A 25,834-nucleotide genomic window follows, 5' to 3' on the forward strand; every position below is an offset into this window, starting at 1 on the left:
CAGAGTGCATCCCTTCCGCTTCTTTGAAACTGTCTGTCCTCCGCATTCCTTTACAGGATGGGTTGTATTTTGCAGTGTGCTAGAATTGTCTGTTTTGATAATAATAAAGTAGTTCTTTTTATACAACCTTGACTGGACAGTCCCTTCTATCACTGGGTAATAATTGTATGTTTGCTGTGTTGCAACTAACCAGCAATCCACAAACTTTCGGAGATGAGCCTACCGTTCCATCCACGTTACCAAAATTGGACAAGGAGGTTTATAATTGACTTGTGTTTCCAATCTGGTTGGGTCCCTTCTGGCGTACTTGAGGTGTGGGGCTGATTGATGGTTTAGAAACCGATATTCCCCCCTGGACCACTGGTGCCCCAGAAGTTGATTTGTCACAGTCTCTCACTTCCTCTGCCCTACTTTTGCACTTTACCCACCATGGTCACATCCATACCACAGCTGGCCGTACCGCCTAACTGCACATAAAAATGTCCAATTTTAGTTGTACTTTATGTATGTCCACCCATGTATTGTCCCTAGTGATTGTTCCATTTACTCTCCTCCACAACCTTATCAGAATGTCACTCAAAATCACCCCATTATAAGAAGCTCACTGCTTCCCATCAAATGTGATCAAAAGAGCATTGTTCCTACTGTATATAAATACATTCTAAGCCAACAATGTATGACAATTAATTAGCACAATAGAAGTATCATCAACCACATTGTCATAGAATTATATTGAAGATAGAAACCTATACATCTATGTAAATTTAATTGAAAAGCTTGTGAATTAGATAGATCAAAAGAGTTAGTATTGCTAAATGGCATATTGCATGTGTTTTTACAAAGGGCAGATGCCAGGAAAAAGTATTGACAGAGACACATTCATAGATCACCAAGGGTAGCACAAAACAAACGTTCGTATTTACAAAACATTGATTGAAGCAGCATTATCCAAAAACATATATGTGTCCACTTCGTTAGCAGACAGACAAAAGAACAATCTTGTTTTGCCAATTCATTAGGAGACAGACAAAAATCTGTCATGCTCCAGTGCTCAACCATAGCATTCACCAGAGAGAGCCTCCTCTGGAAAAAAGTGAGAGGGGACAAACAGACTATCATCCACCAATATGGGTAAAGGTCAGGGTCGACGTCAAGGATGTTTCAACACCAACTGCTAAAGAGCCTTCCTCAGGACCAGTTGTTGACCCTGTATGAGTGAAGAATGGAGCTGAGCAAGAGGTATTGTAATGTGGAAAGGAAAGTGCAAAATCAATTAAAACTAGAAAAGTGGTAAAAGGCTGAGGGGGCTCACCTAAACTAGGTGTCATCCATCTTGCTATGCACAATAATTAAGCAATTTTACCCAAGCCGGGAAGGGGGGCAGGGGGACATTACTGGCCAGGTAATGCCCTGGGCCAGGTAGAAGCCAGAGTGAAGCGTAAGGGCTTTGCCATTATCTGGGGGCATTACCGAGCCCGGTAATGCCTCCCCTGCAAGGGTAATATTGCTATTAGTATCCAGCACGATGTTCCAGATACTAATAGTTTGTTTATTTTTTTTAAAAAAAAGATGGGAGCCATGGATCCGGAGAAGGGACTACATAGTGCCTTCCCCCTTTCCATGACAGTCATTGATGAGGCTGTGGTGACGCACCGGGAACACTGCAGTTCCCGGTGTCTGCGAGGGACCAGGCCATGGAAAGTAAGTGCGGTGGGTGCGGGGGGGAGGGTATGTGGAAAAGGGGGTGGGGAAAGAGGGATGCAGGCCACAGGGGCAGCACTTACCTGAGAACCGGTGGGTGAGGGGGAATGGCAGCCTCCCACTTTAGCAGCATTTTTTACTGAATGTTTTTCATACTGTGAAAATGCAGGGAAATGGCTGCGATGAGCTGGTCACCCACGAGTTGTACCAGATCCCTCTTCAACCTCACCCATTTTTCATACCTTTGTTTCAGACGTGAGGATGAGTCAGACGAATGGGAGTCAGACCCCGGAGCAACCGCTTGGTCTTCTGACAAATAGGGCAGTAGCAGTTCAGTTCCATCCCGCCCTCTCCACACGTATGAGGTAGCCAATGTGGCAGGCTTCTGGAAGGGCCAAGAGTAGGATTTCTCCTAGACTGAGAGATCTGCTGAGGAGAGAATGTTCTCATAAAGGGGATGCTCTTTTGACAGGAATGACCTGCACATGAAGAAACACATTGCAAAGAGATGGTCTTATCAGACAATTTACTTATAACAAGGATTACTTCTGCAAGGGGACAAGAGAAGGTCAACTTCAAAGCCCACAAGCATCACTTTTTAGTTTGTGCTATTAGATGGCTCTTTCACCACCTATAAGGGGAAACTATTGCATTACAGTTCAGGTGGGAAGAAATAGCATATGAGGGAGGTTTTGTACACAGCTTGTAGGTGTTGTTTGGTTATTTGCCCACCAATTGACTGCCCATGGCCACACTAATCCCTACAGTGATCCCCACCAAGTCCCTGGCCCTCCTTGCCCAAAGCACCACCTCATGGGAACTCTTTGAGCTCGTTTTAATCAAGCCTTACCACCAAACATTGTGCTTGAAGGGCCTGCCAGTGTTTTTTTAAAGCAGTCTTCTGAGAGTTAACAATTTAATTGGAGCTGTAAACCATTACTGGTGTAATGAAAATATCTTAACCAGGTCTGCCTTCATCCACTCTATTTATAAGCAATATGTGTGTCCTTCACTGAAATCCTCTTAAAAACAAGCATTGGCAAAGCTAACAGTTTTGGCTTGTAAATAAGTGTTACGCATTTGTTTAGTATTGCTAATAGATGCCCCTGTACACCGTTTTGCACCTGCTACCATCAATGGCCAATTAATTAATACCACTACGGCAGGGTCTGGCAAGTTCATTCCCATGCATACACAAAAGCCCAAACTGTTGGCATTGTCAATGCTTGTTTATAATTAAATTATAATTACTATCCTTTTGTCTTTTTTTCATATATAATGTCAATTAGAAAATCACAAATGCTTATACATATTTGTCGCATGAGCGAACATATAATTTAGTAAAACGTACACCATATAGTTAAGTAACTAAAAAGCAAAGTCAAGTAAGTTAAATGCCATCAGAAAAAAAGGAATAAATAAGCCTTTAGCCTAGTACATTAGCACACATTGCAAAGGCCCCAGGTGTAGGCATTACATGAAGTCTTAGCTAAATTAAAAGAGATCTTCTCTTTTGCAGCTCCGTACTCCACTGTCTCATTTCAGGTGGAGTCTTGTCAGTCCAGTTTCAAAGGCCTCATCCGGCTGGCGGGGTGGAAATCTTAAGAAATAGACAAGTTAGCAAATCCCTTCCCTCACAATATCTCAGGCCCCTCCTGATATCTCAGGCTCTACACTAAATCGCAAAATATGATGATACAACTAAACCACAAACATCTAAAAACCACCCTATTTGAATACCTTACCCTCTGTCTAATCCTTGGATTGTCCCGTGCCTTTGTTGTCGCCTGTGTGTTTTTGTCCACACCATGATGCCTGTGGGTTTTTGGTGTGTACAAAACAAATAAATGTATTGAAAAATAGATGATTCCAACTGCACCCTCATAAGAGATGTACTGCCAAAAAGCGAATCAGGACATTCCAAACATTTCTGAATTAGTGTCCTTAAGATTTTGGGCCTGATTAATACATTATTTTTCCACAAGTAGTGGTAACTTACTCCTGTTAAAAGTAGTGATATCGTACGTTACAGCAAATTCACAAAACACTAAAGTGTGCCTGCCTCTTGACAGAATTTACTCCTAGGAATTTGCATAGCTTAATACCGGACCAGCAAAAGTGCGTGTTCTTGAATGGGCTTTGGGGTGACAGGGAAATGTCGATGTGTCAAGGGAGTGTTTGAATGGGGAAGAGGTACACGCCCACCAAGTTGTAGTATTATGTGTATTCATGAAACTTTAAAGTTGTCTCAGAAACTGTAGATATTAAATGTGAATGGAAGTGTATGTAATATGAGTTATGTGTGGAGTAAGATGAGAAACGTGCTGAAGAAATATAATGTGGTGGATACATATATTTTACAAAAGCTTTGTATAGCTTTTTCTGTTCGACATGAAGTGATTGTCTCTGGAGTAAAGTGTTTCATAGTAGACCTCCCATTTCCGGTGTAAGTAGGACTTTTTTTTATGAATAAGGTGTCATTTATACAGATTTCTTAATAGTATATGTTAAACCTAATGTCTTTGAGAATCTCGTTTTCATGTGTAAGCTATGAGCAAACGTAGGAGTAATAAACACCAGGCGTAATTTACACCACAAACAGGATTCTTTGAGAACCGGCCATTTCTTCACAAAGAGGTTACACTGGGTAACTGACTTACTGTGAGAGGTCTATGCTATTCACAAAAGAAGATACACGGAGTGACTCTGATTTACCCTGAGAGGTCTATGCTATTCACAAATGAAGTTACACTGAGTTACACTGACTTACCGTGAGAGGTCTATGCTATTCACAAAAGAAGATACACGGAGTGACTCTGCCTTACTCTGAGAGGTCTATGCTATTCACAAATGAAGTTACACTGAGTAACACTGACTTACTGTGAGAGGTCTATGCTATTCACAAAAGAAGAAACACGGAGTGACTCTGCCTTTCTCTGAGAGGTCTATGCTATTCACAAATGAAGTTACACTGAGTAACACTGACTTACTGTGAGAGGTCTATGCTATTCACAAAAGAAGATACACGGAGTGACTCTGATTTACCCTGAGAGGTCTATGCTATTCACAAAAGAAGATACACGGAGTGACTCTGATTTACCCTGAGAGGTCTATGCTATTCACAAAAGAAGATACACGGAGTGACTCTGATTTACCCTGAGAGGTCTATGCTATTCACAAATGAAGTTACACTGAGTAACACTGACTCACCCTGAGAGGTCTATGCTATTCACAAAAGAAGATACACAGAGTAAATCTGACTCACCCTGAGAGGTCTATGCTATTCACAAAAGAAGATACCTGAGTTCATAGGCATTGCTGGGGCGGGGGGCGGGCTTAGGGGGCTATAGCCCCTGGTCTTTTGGTTGTAGCCCCGGATAGAATCTCAGGTGCTACAACCAAAAGGCTAACTAGCCCCGAGTCCCGACAGTCCTAACATTAACGTAGCCCCGGATCTTTTCCAGACCTAACAACACCCCTGCCTGAGTTACTCTGATTTACCGTAAGAGGTCAATGCTATTCACAAAAGAAGATGCACAGAGTAACTCTGACTTACCCTGAGAGGTCAATGTTTTTCCCAAAAGAGGATACACTGAGTTACTCTAACCTAAGATACACTGAGTAACTCTGACTACCCCCTGAGGTCTATTCTTTTCTCAAAAGAAGATATACTGAGTTACTCACAATTACACCTGGCTTAATAAGTCTTTTGTGAATAACATAGCCTTCTGCAGGGCTATGTCAAGACAAATGCAGAATGACTCTGTGTAATTTCTTGATGAATTGGTTACACTGTGCCATGTGGTCCCTTATTCACTTTATTCATGTGGACGGAGCATACATGTGTGAATTCACTTGTCTTCATAAACAATTACGTTCAGACTGTAGCTTTGGCTTAGAGGTGGTGTTGACACTATTTGTTGGAATCCAAGCTCTGCAAGCATTTCTCCTCTTCCACTTTAAAATCTGCGTCAGTTTCACTATTTCTTTCTATTTCATTTCTACGATTTACACAATTTTCTGCATGCACTTGTTTGAGACAAGTAAGCAAGCAGTAGGTTGATGGAGAAAACTTAGATTTGTAAAACCAAAACTGCAGCACAGCTGACAAGAGTGTCCCACTTTCAAACTATGACACGATTTTAAAGTATTTTACATATGACAAAGGGAGACATCATATTCTGATGAATCATCCCTTACAGCCAGAGGAAAAGCGGTGTGTTACCTTAAATCCGCTCTTTTAGCAACGTTTCAGCTCGGTGTAGTGGTGTCCACATGCAGAGGTTGACAAATGCAAAATGGCCAAGCTGGCTTAAAGCACCTGGTCTTTCCATGTATGTGACATGGGCCAGCAGCCAATGCATGATGGGAAAATGAGCAGGGCTAAATCTCCAAGAGGCAGTAGCATTTAATAGAACGGGGGGAGGGGCACTCCCTACCATGCAGGGCTCAAGTGGGCAGCCATATGAAGATCAAGATGGCCGGAATAAGGTCAGTTGTCCTCTGTTGTCCTCTGTGGCTGGAGGAGGAAGCATCAGCTGCTGTGCTGAGAGGTGGATAACGACAGCCTCTGACCCCCAATACCTGGCTGACAAACTAGCAGGCTGATGTTTGAAATCTCCTGCGAAAAACTGGGAAGTGCTTAGATCCTTAGGGGCACTGAGAACACTGATTTCTATCAGTGCACCTTGATCCTGAGAGCCCCTGAAAAACCTACAAAAGTACTTAGAACCTGAGGGGCACTAAAAACCCTAGAATTCACACCAAGACTCTGGGAGGTACCGAGAGGCACACGGAACCTGAGGTTCTGAAAACCTAGAAACGTGCCTAGAACCCATGCAGTGGTAGGTACCCTGAGAAGTGCATAGGTCCTGAGAGATTCTGAGAACCAATGAAAAGTACTTAGCACATGGGAGGTGCTAAGAACCATGAGAAGCGCCTAGAACTTTAGAGCTGTTGTGAACCCAGAAGAGACACACTGACCATGGAACGTACTGGACAGAAACTGAGGATGCGATTCTGAGCTCGTGATAAAAGTAGTGAACAAAGCAGATATTCGCCCCTCCAGTTTCCAGCACCACCATTTTGAGATGGTTGGAAGATTTGGAGGGGAGATGTTATGTTATGGTATGTTACGCTATATGGCATTTGTATAGTGCCTACTGCCATTGGTGTGGCCATGAAGCGCTGTGGGGATGAATTTCGGGAAGATAGATCAGCAGGCAGCGTGCGCGTCTTGGAAGCAAGACGACACGAAGCAACAACGTTCGATCCCCGGGTCCGCGCTTAAAAACCTCTGGGTGTTTAAACGCGTTATAAATACGTAGCTAGACAAAAAAAAAGCACAATTACGCAACTAATTCCTGTAACAGCGCCTCGATGCCTGCGGGCTGTGTGAGCGCTATATAAATGTAAAATAAATAAATAAATAAATAAAAAATGACCTTTGCAGGACCGTGGTCAAAGATCTGAGATGTGAAGGTAGGATACAAAAATGCATTTGTGCATGTTTAGCCAGCACAAAGGTAGGTAGAGAGTGGCTAGGTCCCTAATATAATAAAATGCATGTGTGCATTTTCTTAAGTCAGCCCGATTTAAGTGAGGAGCGGCTAGGTCCATACTAGCAGCCCAAAGATATCAGAGGAGAGGATGGGTGCTGTGATGACTGTTGGGTAGAAGGAGAGTCAAGGAGAATGATTATGTGCACATCTGGACCAAATTTTAAGGTGGGAGACAGCTGCATTCTATTGAAAGTAGTGATGTGTGTTGGGTGGGCGAAGTCGAGCAGTGTTTATTGAAGATGTACGGGGATGAGTGACTGTGCACTGGAGGGGGAAGGGGTACAGCTATGTTCCATTGCGATGGAGTGCAAAACGTTATATAGAAGCAAGGTTGAGACCTAGGTGGAGCGATGCCTTGCAGGGATACTCATAGGGCCTGATTGAAATGCTTTCCATAGGTTACTAGGCTCTACCTTGTCGACTCATCAGGTGCCCCCGTATTCCTGTCAGGTGGGGTAAGAGTTCACCCAGGGGATGGACTAAATCTGGCAGGATGCAGAGCGGGAAAGCCAGGTTTTGGGGGCCTTGCGGAAGGCGAGGTGATCCTCTATGTAGCGGATGGTAAATGGGATTGATTTCCAGATGGTGGGAGCGTGGACTAAGAAAGACAAGCCCCATATTCTGGTTGATTTTGACACTGGGATAACGAGGAGGAGTGCTGTGACTGATCTCAGGTGTCTGGCGGGCCTGTAGCATGTACGTTTATGTTGCAGATATTCTGGTCCTGTGTTCTGGAGAGCTTAGTGGATGATGCACATTGTCTTGAAGATGGATCGTCACCCTATGATCAGTGAAGAACACATAAGGCGGGTGTGATGTGTTCTCTGGGGCCTAGGGCAAGGAGGAGACTTGCTGCAGTGTTTTGTACCCGTTGGTGTTTTCTTAGTTGTGATGCAGGTGCCCCCAGGTACAGAGTGTTACTATAGACTAAGTGTAAGAAGATGATAGCAATGATCACAGAGGCTCTGTGAGGGAAGGTCAGGTAAGGAAAGATTCAGCGTAGAATGCCTATGTGTAGGTAGCAGCTTTTTGCCATGGAATTGATGTGGTGTGATAGTGTCAAGTCCATGTCCATGATACATCCGCAGGTTTTCACTGTGTTCGCGGTGGTGGGCCTAGAGCGAGCGGCCAACGGGTGGGTTGGGGAAGAGGGCGGTCTTCCTGCAGAGCAAGATTTCATTTTGTCCTGGGTGAGAAGGAGGTGGTTGCCAGTCATCCAGTATTCGATTTCTGAGAGACATGATGCTAGATCGGGGGAGGTGGAGGCATTGTCCATGGGGATTTTGAAGTCGATTTGGGTGTCGTCTGCGTAGTCATAGTAAGATAGGCCATAGGATCGGGTGAGTGCGGGGCAGGGGCACAGGTAGAGGTAGAAGAGCAGAGGGAAGAGAGAGGCGCCCTGTGTCACTCCATGGGCAACAGGTCATGGAGTCGAGGAGAAAGGTGGCAAGTGTATTATTTGAGATCTATTGTAGAGGACGGAGGTTGTCAACTGCAGAGCTGCACCCCTGATGCCAAGAGAGTGTTGGCTGTCCTCGAGGTTGGGGTGATCAATGGTGTCGAAGGCTATTTAGAGGTCAGGAAGAATTAGTGCAGCGCAACCTTCCGAGTCAAAGTGCCTTTTAAGATAATCTCAGACAGAGACTAGGCACAATTCAGTTCCTCTTCGTGGTCTGAAGCTGGATCGGGCAGGGACGAGGACATGGTTGGATTCTGAAAATTTGGCATATCTGGGATTAGGTCATTCGTTCGATTAGTTTAGCAATTAATCAGTTGTTAGAGATGGGTCTGAAATTGGTCGGGACAAGAGGGTCGAGTGAAGGCTTTTTGAGAAGGGGCTTGATGTGTGTGGTCTTGAATTCTGCTGGGAAGGTGCGGGAGTGAGAGATGTGTTAACAATAGATCTTGCGATGATGCCAGCATAGGTTGAAAAAAGGATTCTATTTAGTAGAGCAGGGTGGGCAGGGGTCTCCAGGGGATCGTGACGGGCAGTTGTTAGATAGTAACTTTAGTAATATAGGGTGGGAGAGTGAGGAGAAGGAAGAGAAGAGAGGTAAGCGGCTCTGATCTCCAGGTCACGGTCACCGGGGAGGTGAGGTAAATATTTAGTGACTATGGTGTTGTCTATTTCTAGGGCTGTGTTGTGGAATGGTCGGAGAGGGAGTCAGAGTGTTTGGGTGTGGGTAGGTTAAGAGGCAGTGCATGCAGGGCCATTGATTTCGGAGATAAGCTTGTCGAGTTCCCTGGAGGTGTTCGGGGCACTGGTGATTCTATTCAAGTAATAGGATATTTTGGCATCGCCTATTTTCGCCCGGTATGTTTTGAGCTGGCGGTTGTAGTCTATTCTGTTCAACTGTGATGGGTATGCATGCCATCTATATTCTAGGAGGTGGTTCTGGGATTTGAGAGTTTTGTGGGCTGGTGAACCATCTAGGGGTCAGGTTTTGTCTGCTAGGGAAGTTTCTGACTGGGTTGAGTGATCCGAGTGCTTCTGCCAGCCAGAGATAAAAGTGGTGGATGGAGATCTGGCCCGAATAGAGGGGTGTGAAGGTCAAGGAGGCCAGTAGGCAATCTTCCAGGTCAGGAGTTACTTTGACCTTCTTCCTCGGCTCATGCTTTCATGATGTCATGTTTACACGCATTCTAAACTCCGGTGATACATTATCCCATACCTGGACTGCGGTCCCTGAGGGCGTTCAACCTACAGTACGTTGGGACCATACCAATGGTGAAAGGTGCCATACAAATGATGATGGTGATGATGATGACAATGTGCTTGCCAGCTGCGTAAGTCTGTCCTTTTAATATAAACTGACACTCCAGTGGCACTGCACGCATTTCTTAAAAGACTGACACTTTTCTAATTTTAGAACGTTTTCTTTAGCTTTCAGCAGAAAAGTGGTGCTGTAGTCTAAGAAATGCTATTTTTTATAAAGGAAAGAAGTGTGTAGTAGAGTTTAACAGGATCTCACAGGTGCCGTATTTTAACTCGTTTTTTGATGTGCAAAACCAAGGCTTTTGGGAGGAGAACCCCTGCTGTGCCTGCCTGGCTTTTCTGATGGTTTACAGGGCCGTTGTCAGACCATAAATCAGGCACATGAGAATACGAGGCTTTTATGTCCATAAACAACATTCTTTGTTGTTCACAATATGGTGCATTTAAGAAATGTGTTGTTCCTGCTTCTATTTTTACACAGGCATCAGAATCGGGCCCTTAGAATGTTGAGAAAAACTGAGGCCGTAGACAAGTTTCAAAGAGTCTCTGCACCTCTGTCAAAGACTTTGTAAACAGGCAAGAATTTCCCGAGAGACAGAAAACCTTGATTGTGAGACAAAGGCCTCATTGCGAGTTTGCCGGTAACCCGCCGGTAGTACTGGCAGGTTCCTGGCAAACTCACCTTACCATTACTGGTGCCCAATATCCCGGTGTTACTGGGATATTATGGGTGCCGGCAATGGCGGGAAGTTCCCATTCCATAGAGTCCCATAAGACTCCATGGAATGGGTTTGCCCCAATCACTGGTATCCTGTATGCAGTGCTGTATTGACACCACTCTGCAACACCTACATATGGACAAAAGGTCCAGGGCAGATTTACTGTTTGCCAAAATATTGAATTCACAAAAGGCAGGTTGTGGTGCACCTTGAAGGGCAACTATCTCCCTGTCTCCCTAAGTGAAAACAATAGGTATGATTGTTAAAACATTTGATACTTCTCGATTTATTGCAATTTAAAGGATGGAGGCAGAGTCAGGCCTGATGAGCACACTTAATTAGCAGAACTTTGCCAATCTGGTCTTGCAAATTCATTGAGCTCCTTCACCATGCAGAGAAGGGGCTGTGGCTAGTTGGATAAAATAGAATGGTTTGACTTGATCAAGAGTTACACATTAGTTGCATGAAGCTGTGTTCTTGCAGGACAAGAGTGGAGCTCCAAAGTCTACCAGCTAAGGGCTGGAATGAAATTTGCGTGATGGTGCAAGTTGCCTGCACTAGTGTGCTCCAGCACCTTGCAGCGTACTGTGTGCTCGATTGAATTACCAATAATGATCTGGCGAACAACAAACTACAGTTCACGCACTCACACGTTAGTTTCAATTATATAGAGGTTTTATACCTGAATGTATGTCAGCTATGATGTCATCCTACGTGGCAAACTGTATAACCTATTGAAGGGAAGGATTGGTTAAGGGAACATGTGTACCTGTATAATATACAAGTATTAGTAATATTACTGGATGCCCCTTATCTGGTAGGCAGGCCTTGAATCCCCTCTAACTACGTATAATACTGATTATAGTAAAATAGCAGCAGGTTGGCCTGTGCAACATTGTATAGCATGTTGCCCCATAGACACTCTGATTGATTGGCATTCGCATCCAACCTTGGACTTTCGTCTCGTTAGCAGCAGGTACAGGGCGCAAAGACAGACTACTACCCATTTTCTCAATTAGTCCATCATCTCTCATCGGTCAGGCCTCAAGACAAGGCTTCTCCTTTGTAATGGACCTTGGAGCCTGTTCTCTGTTCTGGGACTTTTAAGGGAGTGTAGGTACACCATCATCTTCATCTAGAGCAGAGGTCTTCAAACTGTGGGGCGCGAGAGCCCTGCATGAAACGTGTAAAAAAAATAAGAAAACATTATTTTCTTTTATTATTTTCTTATTTTTTTTTTTACATTGGAGGAAATGGACACGAGCAGCTCACATGGTCACACTGGACCATAAAACGGCTTTAGGCACCAATGAAAAAGTGGCCAGCAGTTGCAAATGGATATTCAGTCCTTTAGTCACTGACTGTTTGAATAGTACCCAAGGGGGTGTTTTTGTTCAAATGTAAACAAATTGTGATATTTAAAGAATGTTTATTCAGCAATAATGGTCAAACTGTTTGCCTTTGACAGTTCAGTTCCCCAGCCGCCCATGATCACTGAGCCATGCAACGCTGGGGGCGTTTTGCTTCACCAGCCTTGAATAGCTCATTGGAAATGTTGGCTGAGGCACTACATGTATGTATGTGTGAGAGGGTTCTCCTGCGCCTCCTCGCACATATGAGCAGAGCAAGCTGGAGCGGGGCATTTTAGCAATCACGCGCAGGCCCCTGCAGAAGGTATGGTGATTTATTTTGTATTTAAATATGTGTATGGATGCGTGTATGATTGTTTTATGGGGCTATGGTGGGAGCAGGATGGGCGGAAGCACTGAGATAGTGGTGGGAGCAGGGTGGGGAGAGGCCAGCGTGCAAATGTTCATCTGGCACATTTGGGGGGGCCCAACCTGCCCAAATTCTGCTCAGGGGGGGGGGGGCAGGCCAAACAAGTTTGAAGACCACTGATCTAGAGCTTAATGAATAGCTCTTGATTTTGACTTCTGAATCACGTGGGAGCAGATCACAAATTTGAAAATGTTGACCTCTTATTTACTGCTCTTTGATTTAATTGTGCTGGATGTCATTACGCCTCTTGGCCTCTGGAGACTTCATCACTCCACCTTACATATGCTTTTCACATCCTTGATTGTCCAATACTTGGCATTTGCTGATGTTTTCTTCTTTGCTTAACCTAAGAGAAATATGTCTAACGTACATGGCTTATCCTCTTGGCTCCATTTGTGCCTTGCAATTATTCCTTGATGTGGCATCGTTGATCCCAGGCCAAAAGACTCCTCTCTATTCCTCGCACAAAGCTGCTGTTCCAGTGTTTCCTGACTCTGCATCCCTGGTCTGTCTCTGAGGTAGCTTAATTGGTTTCAACACAAGTCTGACGTCCATCTTTCATCATAGCCGCCCTAGCTATGTTATGTTTTCTTCTGCAGCAAGCCTCTGTATGTCTCGTCTACCTTGTGTTTCTGCATATGTACATTCACTTCGTCTCTACTCACTAATTCTCTGGTGCATATGATTCCTTCATATTCAATTGATTGTTTCTCGTGTTACTTCAGTTACATCTTCATTCTTTCAGTATTTGCATATAATTTCAGTGTGTCTTCATGTCTTTCCTTCATGTCGTCACTCTACCCTCGTCCAATTTCACTTATAACTCTTTGATTTCCAATGGTGCGTGCAGACATCCTTCCATCCTTTCAGTGCAAGGGTACATTCAGTATGGCTGTCTGAGTGCATAACGTCCCTCACACCCTCGATGTGGTACTGGGATTATACCTTGCGTCCCACATAGGGCTCTTCTCCTGCTATTCCAATATTATGGAGGTGAGGGGGCTGGAGATAGTGATGACATGTCCACCTGCTCCTCTACATTAGCATCTAGTTGGATCCGGTTTCTTGCAGCAATGGATTCATATCGCCTTTAGCATCAGGGATGTGCAGATATTGTCATAAATCCCTCAACATACTGCTACTCTTTTGTTCTTGACAAGTTCTAGAACTACTCATTGGATGTTCACATCTATATTGGCTTTGCTAGTTCCAACAGCTTTGTTATGTGTGTAAGTTATTGATAAATCCCACTGTCTTGATTACAAAATGATAAGATTATGTACCTAAAAACCCAGCTTTGTTTTGTGGATCTCAAAGTCTGTTCACGCATGCAGAGATTCCAAGGCCACCTTTGCTGTTGTTAGTAATTTGCATTTGTTCACGTAATTTTCCCCTTCTTCTTTCCTCAGATGTCCCAGAGAAGGTGAAGCCCAAACCAAAGAAAGAGAAAAAGGAGAAGCCCCCCAAGCCGACCAAGAAACCAAAGAAAGAGAAGCCCCCAAAGCCCACCAAGAAACCCAAGGAGAAGCGACCTAAAGCCACCAAGAAGCCCAAGGTGAAACCACCAAAGACAACCAGGACGCCTGCCAGCAGGAGGACCGAGAAGGTACCAGAGGTCCGGCAGACCTACGAGGAGGAGGATGAAGAAGAGAGGTACCGTAGGCCTGAGCGCCCACTTGTGCCCCCGCCAGCCAAGGAGGAAGAGAGGTCAGAGGTGCCGGAGACAACCAGAACGCATTCGCCCGACGGAGAGGAAGAGAGATACCGACCATATGAGGAACGGGAGGAAGGTAATAATTGAGCAAACCAGCGGTATTTCCTCTGTATGTTTTACATGTATGTTATTCTTTGGTGTTCAATGTTAGGAACTAGCGATACAGGTGCTGATCTCAAAACATCTACAAGGAAGGGGGGACCAGACACATCTAAAAAAATGACAACATCATTTTTAATAATAAGTCAGAAAGTTAAAAAACATGATTCAATTCAGTAGTCCACAAAACAAAAGTTCTCAAAAAAACATAGGAATACATAATTGGCAATAGATGCTTGGTAAAACAAATTCAAGAAAAAAACAGAGTACTTCTAGGACAACCTGCTGTGTACCAAACTCCATTTGTATTAGTATATCATATTCGCACGTCTCTGTATTCAATCCAGAGAGCTGTCTCGACATGTTTCTGTTCACAAACACAAATAACGAACATTCATCAGGTGAAAATAGTTACAACGAAAAACCTAGTTCCTTTAGAATCACAGACTTGATATGGGTCAGACTCATAGCACCTGTAGAGTTAAAACATATAAAAACAAAGGATCAGCTGGTGAATAGCTAAATTGCTTCGTAAAGTTCTAAATTAATGAACTGGAGAACCACAAAGGGACAATTTATCTTATCTGGTGCTCGTGGGGGCTCGCAACTTCAATGGATAAGTGGGAATAGGAGGATGAATCAGTCTTACAGAGTATGTAATACAAAAAATCTTCTAACATGAGCTTTAAACACATAGCAATATCAGTGCTCACAACACAATCACTAAATCAGTAGATAAAGCCAAAAAGGCCAACTATCAAGTAGAAAGATTCCACAAGTAGTGCTGAGGAATAGAGCTCACCTGCCTAAATAGGTAGAGGGCAGGTCAGAACAGCATCTCAAGACCGGTACGGGAAAACTCTCCACTACAAGTGTCAGCTGCTAGTCTCCACCGAACAGATAATGCCCAGAGGGATTCAAAATAAGGTTACCTGCAAACAGAGGCCAATAACACATGCCTAAAACAGATCACGAGGATGTAGGAGTCTATACAGAGTGGGTGAAGCTACTATCATACTTCCGGGTGGGCCATAAGTGATAAAATGGGAGGCATGGTAAGAGGCCGGAAAGACCCAAATGCCCATATAGATATTTACAATATTATCAAAACAATTTATTAGTTAAGGGCAGCATTATTAATAGCCCGGTAGAACCAATGTGGCCGATACCATAAAAGGGAGTCCCCCAAGAGCTGAAAGGATAACCCGTGGATAGATAAAGAAGTGCCATCAGAGTGGCCATAGGTACTGTAGCTATTGTGAGTTGATAAAAACGACAGCGTAACGCGGTGAACTATGTCAGTAGTGCAATAACCAAGTGAACAGAGGCAATCCGTTACCAGAAAACGCCCCGCCGCTAGCGGAGGCGAAATCAAACAGCAGGACGTAACATACCTGCCGCTTTACAAAGACCAAGTACACAGGATATAGTGCAGCCAGGGAAAATCTCCAAAAACACTTTGGCATGGACTATCTCGCTCCTGAGCTTAAGGGATGCAGAGTCAGTCACGTAGGTGCCACTGTGGAAAATGGAAAAACAAAATCAGGCTAACGCGCTGAACCAAAGAGGCACATTCCTACGCCAGATCGCGTCATGCAGGTATGCATCCTGTGTTAGGCGGCCCGAGCGCTGACTCACCTTTGGATCAGCGCGTTAGCCTGATTTTGTTTTTACATTTTCCACAGTGGCGCGTACGTGACTGACTCTGCATCCCTTAAGCTCGGGAGCGAGATAGTCCATGCCAAAGTGTTTTTGGAGATTTTCCCTGGCTGCACTATATCCTGTGTACTTGGTCTTTGTAAGGCGGCAGGTATGTTACGTCCTGCTGTTTGATTTCGCCTCCGCTAGTGGCGGGGTGTTTTCTGGTAACGGATTGCCTCTGTTCACTTGGTTATTGCACTACTGACCTAGTTCACCGCGTTACGCTGTCGTTTTTATCATCTCACAATAGCTACTGTACCTATGGCCACTCTGATGGCACTTCTTTATCTATCCACAGGTTATCCTTTCAGCTCTTGGGGGATTCCCTTTTATGGTACTGGCCACATTGGTTCTACCGGGCTATTAATAATGCTGGCCTTAACTAATACATTGTTTTGATAATATTGTAAATATCTATATGGGCATTTGGGTCTTTCCGGCCTCTTACCACGCCTCCCATTTTACTACTTATGGTCCACCCGGAAGTAGGATAGTAGCTTCACCCACTCTGTATAGACTCCTGCATCCTCGTGATCTGTAGGCATTTGTTATTGGCCTCTGTTTGCAGGAAACCTTATTTTGAATCCCTCTGGGCATTATCTGTTCCATGGAGACTAGCAGCTGACACGTGTAGTGGAGAGTTTTCCCGTACCGGTCTTGAGACGCTGTTCTGACCTGCCCTCTACCTATTTAGGCAGGTGAGCTCTATTCCTCAGCACTACTTGTGGAATCTTTCTACTTAATAGGTGGCCTTTTTGGCTTTAACTACTGATTTAGTGATTGTGTTGTGAGCACTGATATTGCTATGTGTTTAAAGCTCATGTTAGAAGCATTTTTGTAGTATATACTCTGTAGGACTGATTCATCCTCCTATTCCAACTTATCCATTGAAGTTGCAAGCCCCCACGAGCACCAGACAAGGTAAATTGTCCCTTTGTGGTTCTCCAGTTCATTAATTTAGAACTTTACGAAGCAATTTAGCTATTCACCAGCTGATCCTTTGTTTTTATATGTTTTAACTCTAAAGGTGCTAAGAGACTGACCCAGATCAAGCCTGTGATTCTATAGGAACTAGGTTTTTGTTGTAACTATTTTCTCCTGATGAATGTTCGTTATTTGTGTTTGTGAACAGAAACATGCTGAGACAGCTCTCTGGATTGAATACAGAGACGTGAGAATATGATATGCTAATCCAAATGGAGTTTGGTACACAGCAGGTTATCCTAGATGTACTCTGTTTTTTTCTTGAATTTGTTTTACCAAGCATCTATTGCCAATTACGTATTCCTATGTTTTTTTTAGAAGTTTTGTATTGTGGACCACTGGATTTAATCATGTTTTTTAACTTTCTGACTTATTATTAAAAATGATGTTGTAATTTTTTAGATGTGTCTGGTCCCCCCTTTGTTTTAGATGTTTTGAGATCAGCACCTGTATCGCTAGCTCTGTCTTCTATTATATTTTGATATTGATCCACACGGATATAGACAGAGTAGACACTGCCAACCGGTTTGTACAGTAGTGTACCAGGGTTTCCTCCCTTTGATATTAAAGTTCAATGTTAGGAGCCAGATAGTCAGGAGAGGGTAAGAGACATCCTTTCAACTTGACAAATAGTACTCCTTTTTGACTTTACAGTTGCCAACGGTGAGTGAACCTCACTCAATTCCCATCATTGACACAATGCGATCAATGGAATTGCTCATTATCAATATTACGGTCCTTATCCATTTAAAAGAAACTTCACTCATTCCCATCTCCCTCAGTTCCTACATGTCAATAGTCTCTCTCATTCCCACATCGCTGGGCTCATAAACAGTAACCAAATCTGACCCTTTTTCTATATCTGCCCTTGTGCACTTTAATGGGATGTCACCGAGATCACGTCTTTTAACTCAAGAACTCTACTGAAGTATGACTCAAAAAAACTTTAAAGTGAATTTCAATAATTGTACCTTGAGTCACTTCGCTTACACATTCTAGTGGAGTCGCACTCATTCTCAGTGACAGGCCGTAAACAATTTAGTGGAGGCCGACTCATTCTCAGTCACGGTCCGCAATTCAATTCAGTTTCATCGACCCCCACATCACTGCTTCAAACACATTGTTGGAATTTCATTAATTCTCACACCGCTGGTGTGATACACTTTAGTGACATTTGAAACATTCACCATAGCTGGACCTATTCACATCACACCAATTCCTTATCATTGTCCATACACTCATCAATAGGCTTTGATCCCACTCTTTCCTCATCAATGGTCCCATGCACACGAGAGGAGTAGCATTAATTCTTCTTCACTAGTCCCACACTCATGAAGCGTCACTCACTCCTAATCAGAAGCCCCATACCCATCACTGAGCCTCACTCATACCTCATCACTGGCAGAATCACACCAATGAAGTCTCACTTTCCTTATCATTGGCTGTACACTCATCAATAGGCTTTGATGGCACTCAATCCTCTTCACTGGTCCCGTACACATGAATAGAGCCTCACTCATTCCTCATCAGAAGCTCCATACCAATCACTGAGTCCCACTCATTCCTCACCACTGGCCCCATGCAGATGAATGGACCCTTTCTCTGCCCTCATGAGAAACTCCACACCGTGTCTCACTCATTCCTCGTTGCTAGCAGAATCCCATCAGTGGAGTCTCACACATTCCTCATCACTGACCCCACATGCGGGGAGTCAGTGTCTCGCTGATTGATATTCATTACTGTGTGCAACGATTGGCAGCGCTGCCAGTCACTTCCGTCAGCATTAGGCACAGGTTCAGGAGATAGAGGCATCATCACAAACCACTCACAGATTCACCCCGTTCCAGCTTGTGAAAGAGCTAGAAGATAGCTCCTGTTCCAGACAGTTTAGTCTTATGGTTGAATGATGCGCTGAAGAAAAGCCGACTTGGGGTCTAATGGACTAGGAAAGGAATCTCAGTTCCATGGATGCCTCATCTGTGTCTGTTCGCAGTCCTTCCATGACACCAGTTTCATCGTTTGTCGCATCGTTGGTGGTTGTGTGTCTCTTTGAGTGATTCCAATAGAGTCCTGGCAATTTGATTGGTTGTTACTCCCTTCTTACCTCCAGCAGCATCCTATTCAAAGGCGCAGTGTAGAGTCCTTTGAATTTGATTGGTTGTGCTCCCTTCTTACCTCCAGCAGCACCCGATTCCAAGGTGCAGTGTAGAGTCCTTTGACTTTGATTGGTTGTGCTCCCTTCTTACCTCCAGCAGCATCTTATTCCAAGGCGCAGTGTAGAGTCCTTTGAATTTGATTGGTTGTGCTCCCTTCTTACCTCCAGCAGCATCTTATTCCAGGGCGCGGTATAGAGTCCTGTGAATTTGATTGGTTGTGCTCCCTTCTTACCTCCAGCAGCATCTTATTCCAGGGCGCAGTGTAGAGTCCTTGGAATTTGAATGGTTGTGCTCCCTTCTTACCCCCAGCAGCATCTTACTCCAGGGCGCAGTGTAGAGGCCTTGGAATTTGATTGGTTGTGCTCCCTTCTTACTTCAAGCAGCATCTTATTCCAGGGCGCAGTGTAGAGTCCTGGGAATTTGATTGGTTGTACTCCCTTCTTACCTGCAGCAGCATCTTATTCCAGGGCACAGTGTAGAGTCCTGGGAATTTGATTGGTTGTTCTCCCTTCTTACCTCCAGCAGGATCTTATTCCAGGGCGCAGTGTAGAGTCCTGTGAATTTGATTGGTTGTGCTCCCTTCTTACCTCCAGCAGCATCCTATTCCAGGGCGCAGTGTAGAGTCCTTGGAATTTGATTGGTTGTGCTCCCTTCTTACCTCCAGCAGCATCCTATTCCAGAGCGCAGTGTAGAGTCCTGTGAATTTGATTGGTTGTGCTCCCTTCTTACCTCCAGCAGCATCCTATTCCAGGGCGCAGTGTAGAGTCCTTGTAATTTGATTGGTTGTGCTCTCTTCTTACCTCCAGCAGCATCCTATTCCAGAGCGCAGTGTAGAGTCCTTGGAATTTGATTGGTTGTGCTCCCTTCTTACCTCCAGCAGCATCTTATTCCAGGGCGCAGTGTAGAGTCCTGTGAATTTGGTTGGTTGTGCTCCCTTCTTACCTCCAGCAGCATCCTATTCCAGGGCGCAGTGTAGAGTCCTGTGAATTTGGTTGGTTGTGCTCCCTTCTTACCTCCAGCAGCATCCTATTCCAGGGCGCAGCGTAGAGTCCTGTGAATTTCGTTGGTTGTGCTCCCTTCTTACCCCCAGCAGCATCCTATTCCAGGGCGCAGTGTAGAGTCCATGGAATTCGATTGGTTGTGCTCCCTTCTTACCTCCAGCAGCATCTTATTCCAGGGCGCAGTGTTAGAGTCCTTGGAATTTGATTGGTTGTGCTCTCTTCTTACCTCCAGCAGCATCCTATTCCAGAGCGCAGTGTAGAGTCCTTGGAATTTGATTGGTTGTGCTCCCTTCTTACCTCCAGCAGCATCCTATTCCAGGGCGCAGTATAGAGTCCTGTGAATGTGATTGGTTGTGCTCCCTTCTTACCTCCAGCAGCATCTTATTTCAGGGCGCAGTGTAGAGTCCTGTGAATTTGGTTGGTTGTGCTCCCTTCTTACCTCCAGCAGCATCCTATTCCAGGGCGCAGTGTAGAGTCCTGTGAATTTCGTTGCTTGTGCTCCCTTCTTACCCCCAGCAGCATCCTATTCCAGGGCGCAGTGTAGAGTCCTTGGAATTTGATTGGTTGTGCTCCCTTCTTACCTCCAGCAGCATCTTATTCCAGGGCGCAGTGTAGAGTCCTTGGAATTTGATTGGTTGTGCTCCCTTCTTACCCCCAGCAGCATCTTATTCCAGGGCGCAGTGTAGAGTCCTTGGAATTTGATCGGTTGTGCTCCCTTCTTACCTCCAGCAGCATCTTATTCCAGGGCGCAGTGTAGAGTCCTGTGAATTTGATTGGTTGTTCTCCCTTCTTACCTCCAGCAGCATCTTATTCCAGGGTGCAGTGTAGAGTCCTGTGAATTTGGTTGGTTGTGCTCCCTTCTTACCCCCAGCAGCATCTTATTCCAGGGCGCGGTATAGAGTCCTGTGAATTTGATTGGTTGTGCTCCCTTCTTAACTCCAGTAGCATCTTATTCCAGGGCGCAGTGTAGAGTCCTTGGAATTTGATTGGTTGTACTCCCTTCTTACCTCCAGCAGCATCTTATTCCAGGGCGCAGTGTAGAGTCCTTGGAATTTGATTGGTTGTGCTCCCTTCTTACCTCCAGCAGCATCTTATTCCAGGGCGCAGTGTAGAGTCCTGTGAATTTGATTGGTTGTGCTCCCTTCTTACCCCCAGCAGCATCTTATTCCAGGGCGCAGTGTAGAGTCCTTGGAATTTGATTGGTTGTGCTCCCTTCTTACCTCCAGCAGCATCTTATTCCAGGGCGCAGTGTAGAGTCCTGTGAATTTGATTGGTTGTACTCCCTTCTTACCTCCAGCAGCATCCTCTTCCAGGGCGCAGTGTAAAGTCCTTGGAATTTGATTGGTTGTGCTCCCTTCTTACCTCCAGCAGCATCCTGTTCCAGAGCGCAGTATAGAGTCCTGTGAATGTGATTGGTTGTGCTCCCTTCTTACCTCCAGCAGCATCTTATTCCAGGGCGCAGTGTAGAGTCCTTGGAATTTGATTGGTTGTGCTCCCTTCTTACCTCCAGCAGCATCCTATTCCAGGGCGCAATATAGAGTCCTGTGAATGTGATTGGTTGTGATCCCTTCTTACCTCCAGCAGCATCTTATTATAGGGCGCAGTGAAGAGTCCTGTGAATTTGGTTGGTTGTGCTCCCTTCTTTTCCCCAGCAGCATTTTATTCCAGGGCGCAGTGTAGAGTCCTTGGAATTTGATTGGTTGTGCTCCCTTCTTACCTCCAGCAGCATCTTATTCCAGGGAACTGTGTAGAGTCCTTGGAATTTTATTGGTTGTGCTCCCTTCTTACCTCCAGCAGCATCTTATTCCAGGGCGCAGTGTAGAGTCCTGTGAATTTGATTGGTTGTGCTCCCCATCTTACCTCCAGCAGCATCTTATTCCAGGGCGCAGTGTAGAGTCCTGGGAATTTGATTGGTTGTGCTCCCTTCTTACCTCCAGCAGCATCTTATTCCAGGGCGCAGTGTAGAGTCCTTGGAATTTGATTGGTTGTGCTCCCTTCTTACCTCCAGCAGCATCTCATTCCAGGGCGCAGTGTAGAGTCCTTGGAATTTGATTGGTTGTGCTCCCTTCTTACCTCCAGCAGCATCATATTCCAGGGCGCAGTGTAGAGTCCTGGGAATTTGATTGGTTGTGCTCCCTTCTTACCTCCAGCAGCGTCTTATTCCAGGGCGTAGTGTTGGATTCTTTTAAATGGGGGGATAATCAGACACATTTCTAAGTGTGCTCCGACATTTCTGGTTGGGATAGATTTGCTGATTCTGATACAGATGTTTTTTGGGCCTATTCTCCAGCATGCAGGATGGATGAGCAGACACATTTCAACGTGGGCAACGGGCTCACGTTAAGGCCAGGGGAAACCTGTTCTTTCAGTTTTAGACCTTTTGACATCAGTTCACCAATATACCAGGGGTAGCAGAAGTGACATCACCCACCAGATAACATCACAGGAAATTACATCACATGACCTTTGACACTGCGCAACAGAGGAAATTATGTTATAATACAATACATTTATTGTGAATTAGTTCATATTGAACTTTAGACAAACCATACATGTTATATAAATTTTGACCCTAATGACTTCACAGAAGGTGACATCGCTCACATAAAGAACATATTCTTGGAGTTGATTTGTAGTAGTTTTCTTCATAACCTTTGCGACAAAGGGATGTTGGGAATGGGATGGGTATTGGGAGGGTTGTTGGACTTACCTGGGGTTCTTCCATAAGAGGTATTATGGTCGCTTTTTTAGCTATACCAGGATAATTTCCATTTCTAAAAATGTGTTTATTATTATTATTGTTGTTATTATTATAATTATTATTGTTGTTTTTATTAGGGGATTTAATGAGCACAGACCTAGCTCCGGGAAGCAGCGGAGCTCTTTACAATCATAGGGGGAAGAACATGGTGAGGGAAGCCGAGAAACAGGGAGTGAGGAGCTAATGACAGGGCAGGGAGGGGGCAGGGAATTTGTCAACAAGGGATCTGGAAGCAAACAGGGGAGGAAACAGGGGAGGGTGTGTGGACCTAGGGGATTTCAGTCAGAAACTGCACCGTTGCCATAATGAATGAGAGCTGTGATGTAAATGCCAATTCAGTTATCTGAAGATAGAAGACCAGGATGGAAAGCAATGTCAATCTATACTCAGTTCACACTCCTGAGGAGTGTTGGTGGCTAGGTGCATTTGAGGGCATAGTGTGCTATGGTAGCCCCTCTGGACATGGGAAATGCCAACGTTCAGTGCTGTGCCAGCCATATCATGCTGGCCTGAGGGGGACTCTAGTGACTTTTTAATGGGCCTCTGGCACAAGGGATGGAGCAGGTTATTGGCATGTCAGGTCTTAATGGTTTGTTGCTGACTCCACAGTAGTGTCAGATACCAGCCCTTTAGGAATTCCCTGATTTCCACCTCAACCACATCCACCAGTGGCCTTTGGATCATTCCTTTCTGTCTTTGGTTGTCGTCCTCTATACAGTGTACGAGCCGGAGCCAAGAGAAGAGCTCCCTAGGCCTGGCGGCAGTGGCAGGAAGACCTTTGATGGTAGAGAAGACTCTTGGGGGGAGACCACTGAACGTAAGTAATCCTGAATTCCTATTCTCTGTTGCTCAATTCAGAAAAGGAGGAATGAATGGAAATTGGTGTTAGCAGAGGAGACAAGGTACCAGACTCCCCTCCCTCTACCACTTCAATATATGTCCACATGCCTGGAAAATCTAGAATTATCCGGGCACCATTTATCCTCATTTTAAATTGCAATATGTGTTTAGATTGAAATCTGGATCACTAGTGACCAGTATGCATTTTTAGTAGTATCCAGACATGCAACCAGTTGGGTTTGGTCAAGACAGCGAGCAGCAGCACAAGACTGTCTGATGGCCCTGCCACCCACAATTCATTGGACCTAATGCTGCACACTTGAAACTTGAGGTGCCCACATGAATAGCAGTATGTCGCCCGGCTCCCAAACTACTAACCCAACATAGAAACATCTTGCAATTTTGTCAGGAAATTAAGACAGAGCTCACCTAATTCTTGTTGACTTGAACCTATTTTTACTGAGCACAAGGTCAAATAGGATCTGCTGCTGTTAAGCCTCTTTTTCCAACAACATTGATAAATAATGTGTACACTTCAATAGACCTCCACCAACACGGGCTGATGCTTCATTATCTCATCAATATCATATTGATATCGACATTTGTATACAATCTTTTAGTCTCCATTAACATCCAATGTCTTGTTGCAATGAACATTATAATCAAAGGCCCTATGATACCCGACTTTTAAGGAGAGGCTGTGCATTGCCCCAATATGTTTCAGACCTGGTGGTTAGTCTCTGACTTTCCTCAGGGGAAATAGTTAAAGATAACAATTCACTGATCTGATGCAGTGCGCATCAAAGGATGCAGTACAAGCTTTGTGTGCACCAAAGTATGCAATGCAAGTTGTGTGCGCGCTTTGGCTTCTGGTTTACACCACCCCATGTGGGTCACTGCAGCGTGAAAGGAAAAGGGGTGGAGGGCTAAGAAAGCACCGGGAAGGTATCAGGGAAGATCTGTTGAATCCCAATACAGAAGCTTACCGGCCAAATATTTGGGAGCGATTACATTGCACTCCAGGAAAACATTCTCACACCCTCCATTTTCCTTAAGGTAGCATTGGGCACACTGAGGACAGGTTTTTTTCTTTTTTCATTCCTTGATACATGCCCTGCGTCTATTGGTTTACTGTTCATGTTAGCGTTACAGGTGAATAGGCGAAGGGGGGTGTAGAGGCGACATGGATCTCAGGCAGTTTCTACGTTCGGCGATGCGGGTACGTACTTGCCGTACTATCTGGCCAATGTAGCCTATCCCACATGGGCAAGTGATGAGGTATGCCACTGTCATGCTGTTGCACTGGCACCTTGGAGCAATATTTGATGCTTCAGTTGACATGTGGCCTAGTTGTTAAAATGATAACTGGGATCTAGGTCATCTATGGCACCCGTCCGTATTATTGGCATTTTCACACCACCTTAGTGGCTGATGGTTACATTTAGATGCTGCCTTTATGGCTGCATTGTAGTCTAGATGTTAGTTAGAAATGGGGCCGAGTTGCCTTCATTTCCCATTAAAACCCAAGAGATCAGAGTTCTAATCCCAGCCTCTTTAATTGTCCAAATTACGGATGTATGTGCACACCAAATGTTCTCGCTGTATCTCAGTTCCCTTGTCTGCGGAACCGGAAGGGCTTATAAAGAGAGCAACCGCTTTATTAAGTATTATATATTCAGTAGCTTGGCTTTTGCACAGTGAAAAACATGTGTGTGCTGTCTATGAAGATGTGCATTTTGTCGAGTTCAGTGATGAGGATTCTGGCCCTGGTTGGGAGTGTCCGCAGCGGGGAAAACACATGTATGGGCACCTAGGCTTGTCTGCGGAGGGGCACGGCATGCTGTGCCCCTGCCAAGGGTCTTCAGACTGTAGTCTGCGGGAGGAAAGAACATTAGAATGTGGAAGACAAAAGGATTGGAATGCAGGAAATAGATGCTACTAATAATGGGTGGGAGGGTTACAGGGGGAATGGTTTTGTGGCGGCATGGGTGCATGTCAGTCCTGTTAGGTGGACCATAGTTCTGCAAAAGGGTGGAGAAGGGGATGTCCTAAAGTGCTGTGATAATTGGGTTATGTTTCCATGGTAGATTTGGGCAATTGTA

The 25,834-nt window shown here is 44.8% G+C and overlaps 1 protein-coding gene across 2 annotated transcripts in view; it reads left to right on the forward strand.

The window, feature by feature from the left end:
• The window catches only part of AEBP1 (AE binding protein 1), a 367,991-nt gene that overhangs the window by 99,552 nt on the left and 242,605 nt on the right, over positions 1–25,834 (forward strand). For both annotated transcript variants that reach the window (XM_069618951.1, XM_069618952.1), the window contains exons 3-4: positions 13,886–14,266; positions 23,611–23,709. In XM_069618951.1, the coding sequence (XP_069475052.1) occupies positions 13,886–14,266; positions 23,611–23,709 (480 nt within the window). The remainder of the gene's footprint in view (positions 1–13,885; positions 14,267–23,610; positions 23,710–25,834) is intronic.

This window comes from Ambystoma mexicanum, chromosome 10 (assembly GCF_040938575.1).
Source record: "Ambystoma mexicanum isolate Mex_15411 chromosome 10, UKY_AmexF1_1, whole genome shotgun sequence".
Lineage (NCBI taxonomy): Eukaryota > Metazoa > Chordata > Amphibia > Caudata > Ambystomatidae > Ambystoma > Ambystoma mexicanum.